This window comes from Trachemys scripta, chromosome 9 (assembly GCF_013100865.1).
Source record: "Trachemys scripta elegans isolate TJP31775 chromosome 9, CAS_Tse_1.0, whole genome shotgun sequence".
NCBI classification, from domain to species: domain Eukaryota; kingdom Metazoa; phylum Chordata; order Testudines; family Emydidae; genus Trachemys; species Trachemys scripta.
The window spans coordinates 46935780-46954201 of NC_048306.1; the positions used below are offsets into that span (position 1 = coordinate 46935780).

An 18422-nucleotide genomic window follows, 5' to 3' on the forward strand; every position below is an offset into this window, starting at 1 on the left:
AACAAACCGGCCTGCCCTGCCAGGGTGCTTACCCTGGCGAGCCGCATGCCAAAGGTTGCCAATCCCTGGACTAGATGATTCCCACTAGATGGTCCCTTCTAGCCTTAACCTCTACGAACTAGGAACATTATCAAAGCACTATACAACAGTGTTAAAAACCATATTCAAACCACGCTGGGTTTCTGTTTAATATGTCTCAGTTTACATCACTTGCTGTATTTGTAGTGTAAAGTGGGTTTTACAGCAGGGATTAAAAATCATACTGTTCCAAGATCTAAGACTGGCCACATTCGGCCCAAGACCAGTGCTCAAGCAGTGCTGCTGCTGTGAGTGCCCAGTGACATTAAATTAAATTTCCTTTTAAACTTTGTTAACGACAAAAAAAGTAAAAACTATGTTTACTGCACTGAGTTTGGTTAATATTTTGGAATAAATCCTCAAGGAACCTCATCAGTTATTTATGTGAAAGTTAACTGAGTAACCGATAAGAGACTGATAATAAGTATATTATTCAGAGAGGCAGACAGTTACATCCTTTGAGGGAGAGAGATAATGTAGCTACATATACTTGAGCCTGAAAGGCAAGGCCATTGTCTCCTTCACAATACCAGCAGTTCTTTATTCCATATGAATTTGAAATGCAACATTAAAACTACTAATTTAAGTAGGTACTCACTGGGAGTGGGATTTCAAAGCAGTTGAAGGACAAAGGTAATTAGCCAGTTTTACTATTAGTTCCGATTCTAAAAGGTGCCAAACATCCTCAATTCCCAGTGAAATTAATGGGAGTTGTGACTGCTCAGCATCTGCACTTTAAATTAGCTTTATCAACAATACTGTATTATTTCCCAGTAGTCAACTAGACTCCTGTTGACACTATTGGCCCACCATTGCTATCACCATGAATTTTCATATTTAAATAGCTGAAATCATGAAATGTACTATTTAAAAAATCCTATTACTGTGAAATTGACCATGAATTTGGTAGGGCCCTAGACATAGTTTATTGCACTGTTTTTTAAAAATGGCCATGCAAAAATCAAAGTTGGGAGGTTTTTCGTTTGTGAATCAGATCACTTCTGAGAATGGAAATGACTTCCATTCCTTGTTCCGTTTGCAACACGATTACATTATCTCTGTGGACAACAAAGAATCGTGCTAAAACTTTAGCCTTTCACTTCTGGAAATGAAGATTTTATATATTGTCTTAGATGTCAAGTATTTGGTACTCTTAACTGTATCCTTAGTGAACATTCATCCAAAAAAGTCTAGTACAGTCAGGGCCTTAGATGGAGACTTGTACTGCTACATACCCCCCAGATCATCTATCTCTAAGCCTTCATATCATTAGTTATGAACTGCTTTTTCCTTTGGAGTTCATAATCTTTTACAGTTTCTGCCAATCTCATTACTTCAATGCTCTTCACTCCCAGGTGGATGTTTCTGAATGTTGTTAGAGTATCTACATCAGGGACTTCCAAATGATCATGGTATTTCAAGATGTCCTAAATATTTTGTTGCTAACTTCTACTACAGTAGCCTCAGCTTGAGACTGACATGTACTAGCAGTTTTTAAACTTAACAGTCTCATAGAACCCAGGCCTAACTTTCCTGATGCTCATACGTATATGTTGACACTCAAGAGGCATACTATCACCAGCTGATGTTGGAGAGCTGGCAGTCCACGTAGAATATGGACGCTTTCTTTTCCCCTTAGATGAAAAATCTGGAACACCTTCATCCTCCTCCTCTTCTACAACATATGATTCATTTACACTCATACCTTCATCTAACTTCTCATCAGTTTTGTAAGTCTCTTCTTTGACTTCACTCGCTTCTTTTTTTTCTGCAATTTTTCTCAAGTGCTCCAGGCACTGTAGTTTTCTTCTTCCCATCATCTTAATTTCTTTCTTGTCCATGAAATCTTTATGGTACATTTTTCTTTCACTTCTTTGGTTTTCAAGAAATTTCCACTCAACGTCTGTCATTTTTATACCACTGTATTGTTCCAGCTCATTTCTTATCACTGTGTCTGTACAAAATATGTCAAAGAGCTGTTCTGAACTCCTGTTGAATGTGTTGGCCTTCTCTGTAAATGACTGATTTTGTCTCTGCTTTCTGGTTTGATAGAGTTTTGTGAATTCCTCATACATTTTGAGAATATTCTTCTTTATATTTTTTGTTGCTATGGTGTGTAAGTTGCAAAACAACCAGTGTTCCTGCAGAAGTTCAGCAAGCAATTGGGCTGCATCTTCTTTTGATCGTTGTGCTTGCCCAGCTCTTTTGGGTTGCAACAGATACAACATGTTCTGAATGACATCCTTATTTGTAGGCAGAATTCCTTGGGAAAATTCTGATGACTCTACATAGTCAACTTTTCCTAGAGTTTTCTTTGCTTTAGACCCCGTATCCAACGATTCCATCACTACTTTCTTATTGTCTTATAATTCTGACAACCTGAAAGTAAGATGAGACTCAATTACAATTTTTGCAGCAAGAACAAACATCAGAACAGTCTGAGAAAAGGACAAAGTTTACATGAAAAAAGACATTCTAAGATATTCTAGTATACACAGATACTGTTGGATATCTACCTTCGTAGATCAGTCCATCTAGATGTCCGCACAATGAAACTGTCCTGCTAGTCTGTATAACTTCTTTATAGAACGTTAATATTTATTATTTGGTTAGTTTTGTCATTTTTTTGACTGAATTTCTTAAATATTAGCTTTTCAATATTACAAATGCTCAATCCATTGTGCTTCAACTTCTGAAACACAAAGAAAGAGTGTGTCCACACTAGCCACTCTGAAACAGTCTAAGCTTTACCCTGCATCCGCACTAGGGCTGCCTTAAACTGATGCAGGTGTAGTGAATGGGCTGTCATCTCAAAGAAGATCCAACCTCCTCACCCCACCCTTTAAAATGCATCCTGGCCACATCATCCAACAACTGCCCCTAAAGTATCCAATCCCCCTATACAGCTCAAAATACCCACAGGATCTGGTGCTGAACACTCTCAAGTGACACTGTTGAATCCTTTGCAAAAAATTATTCATCATCATCAAAAGATAATGTTGCTCTGTTGGATCTGAACAGCTCTGACAAAGCAGAGCCCTAATGAGGGATGGTTGGCACTTTCTTTTGGCCCTGGGGGGGGGCCCAATGGAGGGGGGTGAGGCTGCTGTCAATGGAATCCAAGCATCCGCATTATTTGGTTCATCAGCTATAAGTCATGATTTGGCACCTGTACTAGCAGCTGGTGAGCCACAGTTGGCTCAGTTTGGGACATCTGGTAGCCAGGACAAGTGGTATGACAGAAGTGGAGGCAGGGCATTTCAGGGATGAGTATTAATGGGGTGGTTCATGGGCAGAGGAGAACATTTGACAGGAGGCCATTGCTAGGAGGGGGACCCCAGAGGGAAATGTGTCAGAAGTTCACAGTTAGCTTAGAATGTGTCTATGCAGGAACCATTAGTTGAGCATTTGGAGGGAGAAATCATGAGTGCGGCACCGTTTCTGAGGAAGTAGCGGTTTGAAAGGGGACTCTTAGCTGTCAAACTAAGGAGGTTCACTGGCTGAAGGGCCTGTCAGCTCTAAGCTGTCAGTCAGTAATGCACAATTGTGCCAATGTACATGCTGGATTGATCTCCAATTGACTGAAGTATTATCCCTAAAATTCCAGGCAGAGTGAGCACCGATTGTTACATAACACTGGTTGAAGCACTTTTGTACATGGACACAAGGTGCTTTTCATTTGATTAAGGGGGAACAATCTACATTAACCCTGGTACATTTTTCTAAAGATGACAAAACCCGTTTGCGGGTTCGGGTTGCCAGTTTTCTACTCACACAAAACCAAATAGCCTTGCCCTCCCCCACCCCTCCTCCAAGGCTTTGCTCCCACTCACTCCATCCCCCATCCCTCGGTCGCTCACTCTCCCTACCCTCACTCACTCGCCCATTTTCACTGGGCTGGGTCAGGGGGTTGGGGTGTGGGAGGGGGTGAGGGCTCCGTCTGGGGATGCAAGCTCCGGGGTGGGGCTGGAGATGAGGGGTTTGGAGTGCAAGAGGGGGATCCAGGCTCGTGAGGGAGGGAGCCAAGGGGTTTGGAATATGGGAGGGGGCTCTGGGATGAGGCAGGGGGTTGGGGTGTGGAAGGAGGTATGGGCTCTGGGCTGAGGGTGCAGGTTCCGGGGTGGGGCCAGAAATGAGGGGTTCAGGGTGTGGGAGGGGGCTCCGGGCTGGGGTGCAGTGGGGGTGAGGGCTCTGGTTTGGGGATGGGGATTTAAGGTGCAGGTCACAGACTTTAGGGTCAGAAGGGACCATTATGATAGTCTAGTCCAGGGGAGGGCAACCAACAGCACGTGTGCCAAACATGGCACACGAGCCGATTTTGAGTGGCACACTGCCTGCCTGGTGAGAGGAGGAGGAGGAGGGGCGGAAGAGCCAGAAAGCGCCACGCTGGGGGAAGAAGCGGGGGAGGGGGGAAGCTTGGCTGCCGCAGGACCAAGCTTTTGCCTCCTGCCCCTGCAGGGGAGAGTGTTGGGGGGTCCCAGAGACCCACCCCACTCAGCCCCACTGCTCTCCCTTGCAGCAGCAAAGCTTCCCCCTCCCCCGCTTCTTCCCACAGCTTGGTGCGTTCCGGCCCCCCCCCCCCCACCGGCGATGGCCCTTGCGAGGGGGAGGGGGAGCGGAGCAGAGCTGAGCGCAGTGTGCTCCCTGCTCCATAGAGCAGGCAGAGAGAGGTAGGGATGGGCCTTAGGGAATGGGGTGGAACAGGGCATATTCCTCCCAGCCCCCTGCCATGAGCCACTCAGGGCAGGGGGCTGGGAGAACCCCCAAGAGCCAAGCACCCCAGCCTTCTGCCCTGCATCCCCACACCTCCCCCAGCCCTCTGCCCTGAACCCCCCCCACACCCAGCCTTGTGCCCTGCACCTCCACACCCCCCCAGCCCTCTGCCCTGACCTCGAGTTGCCCCCCACACCCAGCCTTCTGCCCTGCACCCCCACACACCCCAGCCCTCTGCCCTGACCTCGAGTCGCCCCCCCACACCCAGCCTTCTGCCCTGCACCCCCACACCCCAGTCCTCTGCCCTGACCTCGAGTCACCCCCAACACCCAGCCTTCTGCCCTGCACCCCCACACCTCCCCCTGCCCTCTGCCCTGACCTCCCCCCACACGCAGCCTTCTGCCCTGCACCTGCACACCACCCCCCCCAGACTTATAGAGAGAGACCTTCTAAAAAACTTTAACATGTATTACCGGCATGCAAAACCTTAAATTAAAGTGAATAAATGAAGACTCGGCACACCACTTCTGAAAGGTTGCTGACCCCTGGTCTAGTCTGATCTCCTGCACAACAGAGGCCACAGAATCTAACCCACCTACTCCTGCAGCAAACCCCTAACCTATGTCTGAGCCATTAAAGTCCTCAAATTATGGTTTAAAAACTTCAAGGTGCAGAGAATCCTCCAGTAAGTGACCCGTTGCCCACGCTGCAAAGGAAGGTGAAAACCCCTCAGGGCCTCTGCCAATCTCCCATGGAGGAAAATTCCTTCCCGACCCCAAATATGGCGATCAGCTAAACCCTGGGCATGCGGGCAAGATTCACCAGCCAGACACCCAGGAAAGAATTCTCTGTAGTAACTCAGATCCTACCCCATCTAACATCCTATCACAGGCCATTGGGCATATTTACCACTAATAGTCAAAGATCAATTAATTGCCAAAATTAGGTTCTTTCTCATACCATCCCCTCCATAAACTTATCAAGCGTAGTCTTGAAGCCAGATATGTCTTTTGCTCCCACTACTCCCCTTGGAAGGCTGTTCCAGAACTTCACTCCTCTGATGGTTAGAAACCTTCGTCTAATTTCAAGTCTAAACTTCCTGATGGCCAGTTTATATCCATTTGTTCTTGTGTCCACATTGGTATTGAGCTTAAATAATTCCTCTCCCTCCCTGGTATTTATCCCAATGACATATTTATAAAGAGCAATCATATCTCCCCTCAGCCTTCTTTTGGTGAGGCTAAACAAGCAAAGCTCTTTGAGTCTCCTTTCATAAGACAGGTTTTCCATTCCTCAGATCATCCTAGTAGCCCTTCTCTGTACCTGCTCCAGTTTGAATTCATCCTTCTTAAAAACGGGAGACCAGAACTGCACACAGTATTCCAGATGAGGTCTCACCAGTGCCAGGTGGGAGCTCCAGGCTGGGATTGAGGGCAGGAAGGGGATCAGGGTTGGGGCAGGGGGGTTCAGGAGTACTGGGTCTGGGCGGCGCTTACCTCAGGCAGCTCCCAGAAGCAACGGCATGTCCCCCCTCTGACTCCTATACGGAGGCATGGACAGGCAGTTCTGCGCATTGCCCCATCCGCAGGCACCGCCCCCGCAGCTCCCATTGGCCACAGTTCCCAGCCAATGGGAGCTGAGGAGCTGGCACTTGGGGCGGGGGCAGCGCATGGAGCCGCTTTGTTGCCACTATGCCTAGGAGCCAGAGAGGGAACATGCCACTGCTTCTTGGAGCTGCATGGAGCCGTGGAGGCAGGGATCCTGCCTTAGCTCTGCTGCGCTGCTGACTGGACTTTTAACAGCCCGGTCAGCAGGGTCCCTTTTCAACCAGACATTCCAGTTGAAAACCAGACACCTAGCAACCCTAGTGTGGGGGCTGGGAGGGAAGATTGAAAGGGTCAGCTGCCCTGGCTTTGGTGGAGCCAGGAGTGTAAGTAGGACCCCCCTTGCTACACAAACATTATTAGCAACTACTGCAATTTTAGTTCAAGTTTTGTGCCTTTTGATGTCCATAAAGTCCCAGCTCCCAGACTCTGGTGATTCCATGAGAACCTGCATTCATTACACACCAAGAACTGTTCTAGAGTGCAACATGCAGAGAAAATCTGCCAGTGTAACAGGAACGCACAAAACCCCAACATTCAGGGGGAAAACAAACTTATTTGTTACTAACATCCAGCTCCTGACTCCTGAGCTCAGAAACCTGGGAACTGGCCCTACGAGAGATTGGGGGGAGGGGGGGAGGGAAAAGTATGGCCCAGGGCCTCTGGAGGCGGGACTCAGGGCAGCCCCATGTTCCTGCCACCCAAAACCTGCCCAGCGCGGCCCTGACACGTCTCCCCCGCCCCCGCGGCTGCTCAGCCCGAACCCCGGAGGACGCTGCGGGCTCGAAGTGTTACAGCCCCCGAGGTTCCTAGGCCCGAGCCGTGTGTCCCTGACCCACCCCGGGCCAGCCCTTCAGCGGATCTCACCGCCATCTTGAAGGGGGCTCTGTGGAGTTTGCGCAGCTCTGGGGAGAGAGGGCCGAGAGCAGGGTTACCTGCGCCATCTTGGAGAGGGGCAGCGCGGGAGCAGCAACGCTCCCTTTCTGGAGTTCCGTCCTAGCCTGGCCTCTCTATGGCCTAAACCGGAACTGCTACTCTTGCTGCGTCTGCCCGTCTTGTCTTTCCGCCCGGCCCGACTCTATGACCGGGGTGGCTAGCGCCTCTAGTCCAACGTGCGCGAGCTCGGGGTGGGGAAGGGAACGAGTAATAACGGCCTCCTGCGGCAGCTTCTACCCACCCCTGCGATCAGCTCGGCCCAGGCCGCCTTCGGCGGGGGGCGCAGGTAAGGGGGAGAGCAGCCCCTGTCCCAGACAAGGCGATGATTGGTCGGTGCCTGGGTATTAACTGTTGGTAACCAATAGCCACGCCCCAGGCACTGACCAATCAACTCACTGTTGATTGGTCAGTGCCTGGGTATTAGTACTGGTAACCAATGGCTGAAGGACAAAGAGCTGATTGGTTGGTGCTTGGGTATTAATAGTTGGTAACCAATTGCTGCTGCCTAAGGGCCAGTGTGCTGATTGGCCTGTGCCTGAGTATTAGTGCTGGTAACCAATGGCTGTCCTCTGAAGCATTGGGTGGGAGGGTTCCAGTAGTACCGCCTGATGAGCCAGTGTTGAGCTGTAAAAAGCAACAGAGGGTCCTGTGGCACCTTTGAGACTAACTTCTGTTAGTCTCAAAGGTGCCACAGGACCCTCTGTTGCTTTTTACAGATTCAGACTAACACGGCTACCCCTCTGAGTGTTGAGCTGGTGTCTGAAGGAGCAGGTGGATGGGAGGAGTTGAACTGAATGAACTGCCCCTGAGATAGGAGCAAGGACTTGCTGCTTCAGGTCTTAACAGTGGGCTCAGCTGGGCACATGCAGCTCTCCTCTCCCTCACTACACTGTGCTCAGACCCGGTCTGAGGGCAGGATTTAACCACTAGTAGCCATATGGCTCATTGCAGCAGCAATAGCGGTGGTTGGTATCAGTATAGGTGCCGACTCCATGGGTGCTACAGGGTTGACTCTGGCGCCGACTCTGTGGGTGCACTGTTCCTATTTAACATGTGAGCAATCAGAGAGTTCTCTTCTGATCAGTGCTGTCAAACGACTAAAAAAAATGATCACAATCGCAAGATTAAAAAAATAGTTACAATTAATCGCAGCTTTAATTGCACTGTTAAACAGTAATAGAATACCAATGTAAGTTTATTATAAATATTTTGGATGTTTTACTACATTTTCAAATATATTGATTTAAATTACAACATGGGATACAAAGGTACAGTGCTCTCTTTATTCTATTATTTTTTATTACAAATATTTGCACTGTAAAAAAATAAAAGAAATAGTATTAAGGTTTAAGAATTTGAAGTGCCTTCCAAAATTTGAGAGAGCTGAAGTGTGGAATATATTGTCAGAAGTCTTAAAAGAGCAACACTCCAATACAGAAACTAAAGAACCCAAATCATCAACAAAGAAAATCAACCTTCGGTTGGTGGCATCTGACTCAGATGGTGAAAATGAAGGTGCATAAGTCCACGCTGCTTTGGATTGTTATCGAACAGATCCTGTCATCAGCATGGAATCATGTCCTCTGGAATGGTGGTCGAAGCATGAAGGGGCATAGGCCGCGGGTATAATAATGTAGATTATTAAAATCATGGTGGAATTCCTTAAGGGCTTCTTTTCCATGGGTCCAGATGATGAAGATGTCATCAATGTAGCGCAAGTAGAGAAGGGGCGTTAGGGGACGAGAGCTAAGGAAGCGTTGTTCTAAGTCAGACTTAGATCTCTATCAAGCATTCTTAAAACTACAATACCCACCTGCTGAAGTGAAAAAACAGATTGACAGAGCCAGACGAGTACCTAGAAGTCACCTCCTACAAGACTGGCCCAACAAAGAAAATAACAGAACACCACTAGCTGTCACCTTCAGCCCCCAACTAAAACCTCTCCAGCGCATCATCAGAGATCTACAACCTATGCTCAAAGATGATCCTTTACTCTCACAGATCTTGGGAGACAGACGTGTCCTCACTTACAGACAACCCCCCCAACCTAAAGCAAATACTCACCAGCACCACACATCACTGAACAAAAACACTGACCCAGGAACCTGTCCTTATAACAAAGCCCGATGCCAACTCTGTCCACATATCTATTCAAGTGACATCATCATAGGACCTAATCACATCAGCCATACCATCAGGGGCTCGTTCACCTGCACATCTACCAATGTGATATATGCCATCATGTGCCAGCAATGCCCCTCTGCCATGTACATTGGCCAAACCGGACAGTTTCTCCGCAAAAGAATTAATGGACACAAATCTGACATCAGGAATCATAATACTCAAAAATCAGTGGAAGAACACTTTAACCTGTCTGGTCATTCTATGATAGACCTGCGGGTGGCTATTTTACAACAGAAAAACTTCAAAAACAGACTCCAACGAGAGACTGCTGAGCTGGAATTGATATGCAAACTAGATACAATCAACTCAGGATTGAATAAGGACTGGGAATGGCTGAACCATTACAAACATTGACTCTATCTCCCCTTGTAAGTATTCTCACACTTCTTATCAAACTGTCTGTACTGGGCTAGCTTGATTATCACTTCAAAAGGTTTTTTTTTTTCTCTTACTTAATTGGCCTCTCAGAGTTGGTAAGACAACTCCCACCTGTTCATGCTCTCTGTATGTGTGTATATATATATATCCTCAATATATGTTTCACTCTATATGCATCCGAAGAAGTGGGCTGTAGTCCACGAAAGCTTATGCTCTAATAAATTTGTTAGTCTCTAAGGTGCCACAAGTACTCCTGTTCTTTTTGCGGATACAGACTAACACGGCTGTTACTCTGAAACCTTAAAAATATAGTTTAGCCTTCTGTATAGAATGAGAAGACATCCTTATTTTGTTTGAACTCTGGTGCTTAGGTAGGTATTGCGCTGCCCCACACCACAGACAAGGCTGCTACAGAGTGAAGGATCAGTGGATTGCAGAGTTTCGTAGAAGGTCTCAAAGAATTGTGGGAAAGAATCACAACCACTTTAGAAGGTGAGGATATTTTCACAGATGATATAGGAGAGATGTAGAATGAGAGGGAAGAGAAAGGGTTCCTGATAAAAACCTCCCCAGTCCTTTCTACTAGAGCATTCCTGAATATACACATCATGTGCAAAGTATAAACAAACCTCTGAACCCTTTTATTAAAACTTCACTGGAACGGAGAGGCATAAATAGTAGGCAGAAATGTTAGTGTAGAAATACGTTTACTAGGTTACTAGAGAGAATCACTATTCAGCATTTCACCATCTCATCAAGAATTCAGTGATTACTATAAGTTCATATAGAAACTAAAAAATGTTTAGGGAAGAATGAGACAAACTATAGACACTTGTGTTTTATGTAGAAATCATAATATGATCAGGAAACTCGTGTGTGTGTTTGTCAAGCTTAAACTTTTACTGTTCATACTGATCTTGTATATAGATTTCTGCAGAATGGATGGGGACCAAGTGGAAAAAATGGTGCTAACAAAAGATGGGAGAAAAACTGCTGTGGATAAGGAGTGTGATGGAGAAGAAAAAAAATCAGTGGAAAGGTGAGTGAGTGGCTTCTCTATTTTTCCTGGTTTGGAGGGGCAGGGGGGAAGTGGGAAAGAGAGCATTTTTATAAAACTCAGAAGGTTGAAATTTTTCTGAGTTGCTGGGAAATCTATTCTTAAAATTCATAAGAACAGTAACAGGTCTTAGGCCTAGATATTCGTGTAGGTCATGATTAAGACTCAGCTCAAAATGTCTGACTTAAGATCCAGTTGTGATCTCTTCTGACATGGTGATGGTCAGGGCTGGGATCTCTCTGTTTTTGTTTTGTTTTTTTGGAGGGGGGGGAGGTGATCATTCTGCTCTAGTGCTGTGATCTTATTTGAGAGGGGAGGAGGTTAATGCTTGCTCCACATGAAACCTGGTTAAAGCATTACTTTAGTGTAAAGAAGAGCTGTGCTCTCTGATGGAGCTGTAACATTCATTGTTTGATCCTGCTGACAGCTGACTCTCTTCCTCCTCTCCTATTCTAACTCTCTCTCTCTGCTTCCTTACCTACAGCAAGGTTTACATGGATTACAATGCAACCACCCCAATGGCACCAGAGGTGATCCAAACTGTAACAGAGGCCATGCATGAGGCCTGGGGTAACCCCAGCAGTTCTTACACAGCAGGTAAGAGCAGCTCTTGAAGGAAGGGAAAGAGGTAATCTCAGGAAGGAGAGGGGCAGTTGGGTTCACAGGCAGTCCTCCTGATCATTATGAATAGAACATTCCACTAGCCGCATAGGCACTGACTCCGTGGGTGCTCCGGGGCTAGAGCACCCACGGGGAAAAATTGGTGGATGCTTAGCATCCACTGGCAGCTCCCTGCCCCACCCCCCCAGCCCAGCTCACCTCCGCTTCTGTTCCGCCTCCTCCCCTGAGCACACCACCACATCCTGTTTCTCCCTCATCCCTCCCAGCCCTGTGCCACAAAACAGCTGTTTTGTGCGGCAAGCGTGGGAGGGAGAGAGGAGGAGGAGGAACGCAGCACGCTTGGGGAAGGAGGGGGCGGAGTTGGGGTGGGGCTGGGGGCGGGGGGGTTTGAGCACCCACGGGTGCCAACAAAAGTTGGCGCCTGTGACTAGCCGGAAACCTCTTTGAGATTACTCGTGTGCAAATGTTTGCAGGATTAAAGCCTATTATTGTAGCAAATTCATAGTTACAAATCTGAGCATATGCAGACATGAATTTGAATGCTTTATACATTCTAACATACGTAAGATTTATGTTCACAGTTGGCTAGTGGTACATGCTACATTGAAGCTTACAGTTAGGGACATCTGGAAGACAAGAATTCCATTTAGTGAAAAATTTCAAAGTTTCGATATTTGCTTCCATTCCAGGGCAGAATGAAACCAAGACTGTTCTAAGTGTTTTGTGGGGAGAAAAAAACAGAGAAAGAGAGAATAGCCAGAATAGTGAAAAGCCTCCAAAGCAGGAATTTGACATTGGGTCTGCCACAACCCTGATAAGTGCCCTAAACACCAGGGTATTGGCTGTCTGGCGTGGGTTGGTTCTCTCTCTCTCTGGCTTTCATCAGAAATTCCATCTTGGACCTGAGAAACCTTCCTGTCACAATTTATATGCTTCCATGACAGGTTTCAGTTTTGATAAATCAGCATTTTCTGACAAAAGAATCTTTTATTGAAAAGTTTCTGACCAACTCTAATTGGAGCCATGCCAAATGTAAATGTTCTGCCATTTTTTAGTTATTTGCCAACAAAAACTTAGAATGTAAGCTTTTCAGGGTGGGAACTGCCTAGCACAATGGAGACCCTAGATGCTAATGCAATGCAAATAAATAATCATACTAATAATTAGTAATAAAGGCTGGACACTTTTTAAAAAGCTGGTGCAGTGTAATTTAACCCACTCCTCTAAATCAAAAATAGCAGAGCTGATTGAATTCAATCACCCTAAAGAGAATTTCACAGTGGACTGAGGCCAAGAGTGATGAGTTTCATATAAAAATTAAAGTTTTTGACAGTCTTCATGAACAGTAGAAAAAAGGGTCATAAAAAAAAAAACTCACCTCAAAAGTCCAGGATTTTCAAAAATGGGTGCCTAAAGATAACCAAATATAGATTTACGAGCCTATCTAAATAAACGTCCTGACTCTCAAAAAACAAACAAAGAACAGTGCTTTCAGCAAGTCTCATTGGTGCTCAACACTATTAAAAGTCAGGCCACTTATTTAGGTGCCTTAATATGGACTTCAGAGTCTAAACTTTAGGCATCCACTATTGAAAATCTTGGCCCCTAGCTACAGAGTTCATGACCCAGTGAAATTAATAAAAATAAACTTCTGAATAAAAGGAAACTTTCTTACTTTTTCAAATTGGAAAATCAGAGAGTTACAGCCTCTGTTTGGGTGTTCAGTGGAGGTGCTGTTAGGATACCCCTTAGTGAGAAATATAAAGTTCAGGAGGACATTTAAACTTCAGCTCAAAAAAACCAAATCAACTTTCAAGAAGAGTTCCAGGGAAATTCTGCTACTGTGCTAGCTGGCTCTGACTCTGGTACAGTCTAGATACCTCCGTTGTCTTTTCTGTCCTTGCTCCTGTCTGCTAACTGATTCTGTTTGAACTGTGATATATTTTTAGTTCGTTTATATTTTCAGCTATTGAGCAACTGCACTGAACTTGCATGAGGTGGGGGGAAGAGCTTCCTCATAAGTCCCATGATGGATACATGGGCAAGTGCACATATGAAAGGAATATATCGGTAGAAAGAAGTACATGCAATTTCAGGAGACAATCCTTTCTTGCTGAGTTCAGGTTCTAACTGTAAATGATGGGGATTTCCAGTGTTTGTAATTGGGAATAGCTTATGTCATCTGTAGGAAAGTGATTTTTGTTTGCTATCACTGTCACCCAAGGACACTCTCTTCTAAACACTTTATTACTTCTCCTTGACCTTTTAATCTTGTAGAGAGAAAATCAAATAAATATGGACAAGAATCCACCTCATACATTAAATCGAACATCTGTGGAAATACATTAAATGCCTTTTAAATGAACCTCTGGTACAGAAATAAACATTCAGTGTTGCATCCTTTCTACAATTTTCTACTGTAAATATGTAATAAAAACAACTTGATCAACTGTGTACATTGATCCTGCAGGTAGAAAGGCCAAGGAGATCATAAATAAAGCTCGGGAGAGCCTGGCCCGGATGGTGGGAGGAAGGCCCCAGGATATCATTTTCACCTCAGGGGGCACAGAGGTGAGCACATGAATCCTAGCCTCATCCTCCCTGAACAGGACAAGTGCTTATATTGTGGTGTTTGAGAGAATAGACAGTAACGGCTCCTCTACATGTGGTGATGCACCTTGCGGAGGGGTGGGGAGTGGCATACTTTCTTAAGTGCACTAAAGTGCTCATTAATTGATCCATGTAGAAAGTGCTGGTGCACAATAATGGTTCTGTAGTACAGTTTAACATTGTACTGTTTCAAACAGCACTGCGTGCTTTTATAAAGACCAATTAATGCCAACTTAACATATAAAATGATGGAGTCTAAATTGGCTGTTACCACTCAAGAAAGAGATCTTGGAATCATTGTGGATAGTTCTCTGAAAACATCCACTCAATGTGCAGTGGCAGTCAAAAAAGCAAATAGAATGTTGGGCATCATTAAAAAAGGGATAGATAATAAGACAGAAAATATCATATTGCCTCTATATAAATCCATGATACGCCCACATCTTGAATACTACATGCAGATGTGGTCACCCCATCTCAAAAAAGATATATTGGAATTGGAAAAGATTCAGAAAAGGGCAAAAAAAAATGATTAGGGGTATGGAACGGCTTCTGTATGAAGAATAAGACTGGGACTTTTCAGCTTGGAAAATAGACTAAGGGGGTATATGATAGAGGTCTATAAAATCACGACTGGTGTGGAGAAAGTAAATAAGGAAGTGTTGTTTACTCCTCATAACACAAGAACTAGGGGCCACCAAATGAAATTAAGGGGCAGCAGGTTTAAAACAAACAAAAGGAAGTATTTTTTCCACACAATGCACAGTCAACCCATGGAACTCCTTGCTAGAGGATGTTGTGAAGGTCAAGACCATAACAGGGTTCAAAAAAGAACAAAATAAATTTATGGAGGATAGGTCCATCAATGGCAATTAGCCAGGATGGGCAGGGCTGGTGTCCCTAGCCTCTGTTTGCCAGAAGCTGGGAATGGGCGACAGGTGATGGATCACTTGATGATTACCTGTTCTGTTCATTCCCACTGGGACACCTGGCATTGGCCACTGTCAGAAGACAGGATACTGGGCTCGATGGACCTTTGGTCTGACCCAGTATGGCCATTCTTATGTTTTTATGTAATGCACAACACATTAATATACTTGAGAAATGCTGCCCCCACCCCCAATAGAGTTCATTACCCCATTGCATAGACAAGCCCCAAAACAATAACAAACATCTAATCATAGAAGATTAGGGTTGGAAGAGACCTCAAGAGGTCATCTAGTCCAAGCCCCTGCTCAAAGCAGGACCAACGCCAACTAAATCATCCCAGCCTGGACTTTGTCAAGCCGGGCCTTAAAAACCTCTAAGGATGGAGATTCCACCACTTCCCTCGGTAACCTGTTCCAGTGCTTCCCACCCTCCTAGTGAAATAGTTTCCCCTAATATCCAACCTAGACCTCCCCCACTGCAGCTTGAGACCATTGTTCCTTGTTTTGTTATTTGCCACCACTGAGAACAGCCTAGCTCCATCCTCTTTGGAATCCCCCTTCAGGTAGTTGAAAGCAGCTATCAAATCCCCCCTCTCTTCTCTTCTGCAGACTAAATATGCCCAGTTCCCTCAGCCTCTCCTCATAAGTCATGGGCCCCAGGCCCCTAATCATTTTCATTGCGCTCCGCTGGACTCTCTCCAATTTGTCCACATCTGTAGTGGGGGGCCCAAAACTGTACGCAATACTCCCCCTTTAGTTTGTTTTTTATTTGAAAGCCACACAGCATTTTTCCTCCTCTGCTTGGTAAGTTCCAGTTCTCTATGAAGATGTAGCCACGAACCTGTTAGACCCACCAAAATGTATACTGGCTTTGTAGCATGGCCTTTTTCTAGGGCAGGGATCGGCAACCTCTGGCACGCAGCTCGCCAGGGTAAGCATCCTGGCAGGCCAGGCTAGTTTGTTTACCTGCCGCGTCCACAGGTTCGCCCAATCGCGACTCCCACTGGCCATGGTTCGCTGCTCCAGGCCAATGGGGGCTGCGGGAAGTGGCACGGGCCAAGGGATGTGCTGGCCGTGGCTTCCCGCTGCCCCCATTGACCTGGAGCGGCAAACCGCGGCCAGTGGGAGCTGCGATCGGCTGAACCTGCGGACGCGGCAGGTAAACAAATTGGCCCGGCCTGCCAGGGTGCTTACCCTGGCGAGCCGTGTGCCAGAGGTTGCCAACTCCTGTTCTAGGGTGACCAGATGTCTCGATTTTATAGGGACAGTCCCGATATTCGGCGCTTTTTGTTATATAGGTGCCTATTACTCCCCACCCCCATCCTGATTTTTCAGACTTACTATCTGGTCACCCTACCCTTTTCCTTATTTATAACTTGCAAATGGGACATGTTTTGAAATGAGACCCTGGAGTGAAAACTGTTACCTAGAGATGATGAACACAAATGACCCCTCCTCTCACAATCTGAAGATGACCCAACGCCCCTGGTTAAAGGACCTGTTAGAGGAGTTCATTTCCCATTGACATTTTCAGTCTGTCCTAATGGTTATGTTTTCACAAAAAGCATTTTAATTTGTTACTTGCGTGTAGATAAGTGAGAAATTGAAAGTAAGGGATTCTGCACCCTACCCAGTGCCCTTGGTTATACCCTGCTCTGGCGATTTCCCTCTTACCTCTCTGCAGGCAAATAATTTAGTTATCCACACGGCACTGAGGCATTTTAGAGAGAGTCAGGTGCTGGGACAGGATGGGCCTGGTGAGGATCACAAAAGGGCTCATTTCATTACATCTAATGTGGAACATGACTCGGTCCGTTTGCCATTGGAGCACCTTGTGAAAGAGCACATGGCAGGTGAGTACATGTGGATTGCAAGGGAGTGTCATTGATATATACTCCCCACCTGCAGGCCCTCTGTTGAGCTGCTTTTCACAGGAGCTTTTGTTTCAAAATAATAAATACAAATCTCCTTTCTTTGCACACTGGACTTTTCCCAGTGCATGAAATGGAAGGTTCAGAATGGGGTGCTGGCAAAAGCAATCTCAAGCAGTGTAGTCACTGCAGTTATTTTGTCAGATGATTATGATCAAGGTCCTGCAGGGAGCACAGAGTTTGAGGTGCTGATGGTAACACCAAGGTAATTTTCTCTTTTTTTAAACTACAGTGGAAAAGTCCAATGTTTTGTGCTGTTTTCTCCATCCCTCAGTGAAGGGTACATTGCATCTCCCTAACCCTCTGACCTGACCAAGTGTTGCTTTCCCTGGTCAGTAAATGTAGTATTTTAGTGGCAGCTCTGAAGGCTTTAGCTCACCAATCTGGGCCTCTTTCCCCCTTTTCTCTTTGTCCTCTCTATCCTGCATCCGCTGTGTATGGTCAGGAAGGCAAGCAGCCACCACGTCTGCAAGGACATTCCTCATGTGGCCACTAGCTGGTGTTATAGCATGTGTATTTCACCCATTGCTTAAAAGCTGGGGGCATTATCCTCACATCTAGTCAAGTGTCTCCTTCCTCAAGCTATGACAAGACCCTGAGTAGTTTCTGACATTCCACCCACCTTCCCTGCGCAATATGCAAGCACAGTTTTATCAAGCCAACTGCTAGACTATACTCTAAGTTCTTGTTGTCTATGAGGTATTAGTCTGTATGATGAATCTAATTGCTTGTGTCTTGCCATGCAGAAGCCACCTTTGTCCCAGTGTCCAAGATCACTGGGCAAGTGGAAGTTGATGATATCATTGCAGCAATCCGTCCAACCACGTGCCTGGTTTCCATCATGCTGGCCAATAATGAGACTGGGGTAATCATGGTTAGTTGGTCCCTGGATTTTATTTACCATGGATTGGAGGGAAGGGGGATCAAGTCTGTGCCACATACTCTGTTTAAGATTTGTTATTTTGGCGTCTTCTGTGCACTGAGGTGTTTCCCCTGCCTGGTCTTTTGTCCTGGTCTCTCTTTCCCTATCTCTCTTTTATTTTCTCCCTCTTTGTAACCCCTTTCTCATATCCCTATCTTCTTCTTTGCTCCTTTTCTCCCCTTCTGTCTGTCAGCCTAAAACAGTGGTTCCCAGATTGTGGTAGCTGGAGCATTTTTTAGTGGCCTTCAAAGATTTGGCTGGTCACTTGCTGCTGGCTTCTCCTCCACTGGCTACACTTCACGTTAGACAAACACCTGTCAGGGTTGGTTTAGGTATACTTAATCCTGGCTCAACCAGAGGATGGACTAGATAACGTCTTGATCCTTCCAGTCCTACATTTCTATGATTCTTTTATTACAAAAGTATTTAAGGTCACTTTTCCATGCAAGCTCTTTCTTT

The 18422-nt window shown here is 45.8% G+C and overlaps 2 protein-coding genes across 12 annotated transcripts in view; one reads left to right on the forward strand and one right to left on the reverse strand.

The window, feature by feature from the left end:
* Positions 1 to 7459, reverse strand: LOC117882586. 4 transcript variants are annotated; one of them, XM_034781073.1, is made up of 2 exons: positions 7331 to 7459; positions 1 to 2457 (listed from the first exon to the last, which is right to left on the reverse strand). In XM_034781073.1, the coding sequence occupies exon 2, from the start codon at positions 2421 to 2423 to the stop codon at positions 1563 to 1565; it is 861 nt and encodes a 286-aa protein (XP_034636964.1). In that variant the 5' UTR covers positions 2424 to 2457; positions 7331 to 7459; the 3' UTR covers positions 1 to 1562. The 4 variants fall into 4 exon arrangements, with proteins under 4 accessions (XP_034636964.1, XP_034636967.1, XP_034636968.1 ...); XM_034781076.1 differs by having other exon boundaries at positions 7263 to 7337; XM_034781077.1 differs by lacking the exon at positions 7331 to 7459 and adding an exon at positions 6115 to 6137.
* SCLY (selenocysteine lyase) overlaps positions 7446 to 18422 on the forward strand; it is a 24657-nt gene continuing 13680 nt past the window's right edge. For 2 of the 8 annotated variants that reach the window (XM_034781065.1, XM_034781069.1), the window contains exons 1-6: positions 7446 to 7617; positions 10821 to 10932; positions 11435 to 11547; positions 14042 to 14142; positions 16795 to 16963; positions 17788 to 17915. In XM_034781065.1, the coding sequence (XP_034636956.1) occupies positions 7476 to 7617; positions 10821 to 10932; positions 11435 to 11547; positions 14042 to 14142; positions 16795 to 16963; positions 17788 to 17915 (765 nt within the window). In that variant the 5' untranslated portion in view covers positions 7446 to 7475. Of the gene's footprint in view, positions 7618 to 9826; positions 9884 to 10264; positions 10386 to 10820; positions 10933 to 11434; positions 11548 to 14041; positions 14143 to 16794; positions 16964 to 17787; positions 17916 to 18422 lie in introns of those variants that run through there. The other 6 variants (XM_034781067.1, XM_034781068.1, XM_034781066.1 and 3 more) reach the window with 6 other exon arrangements.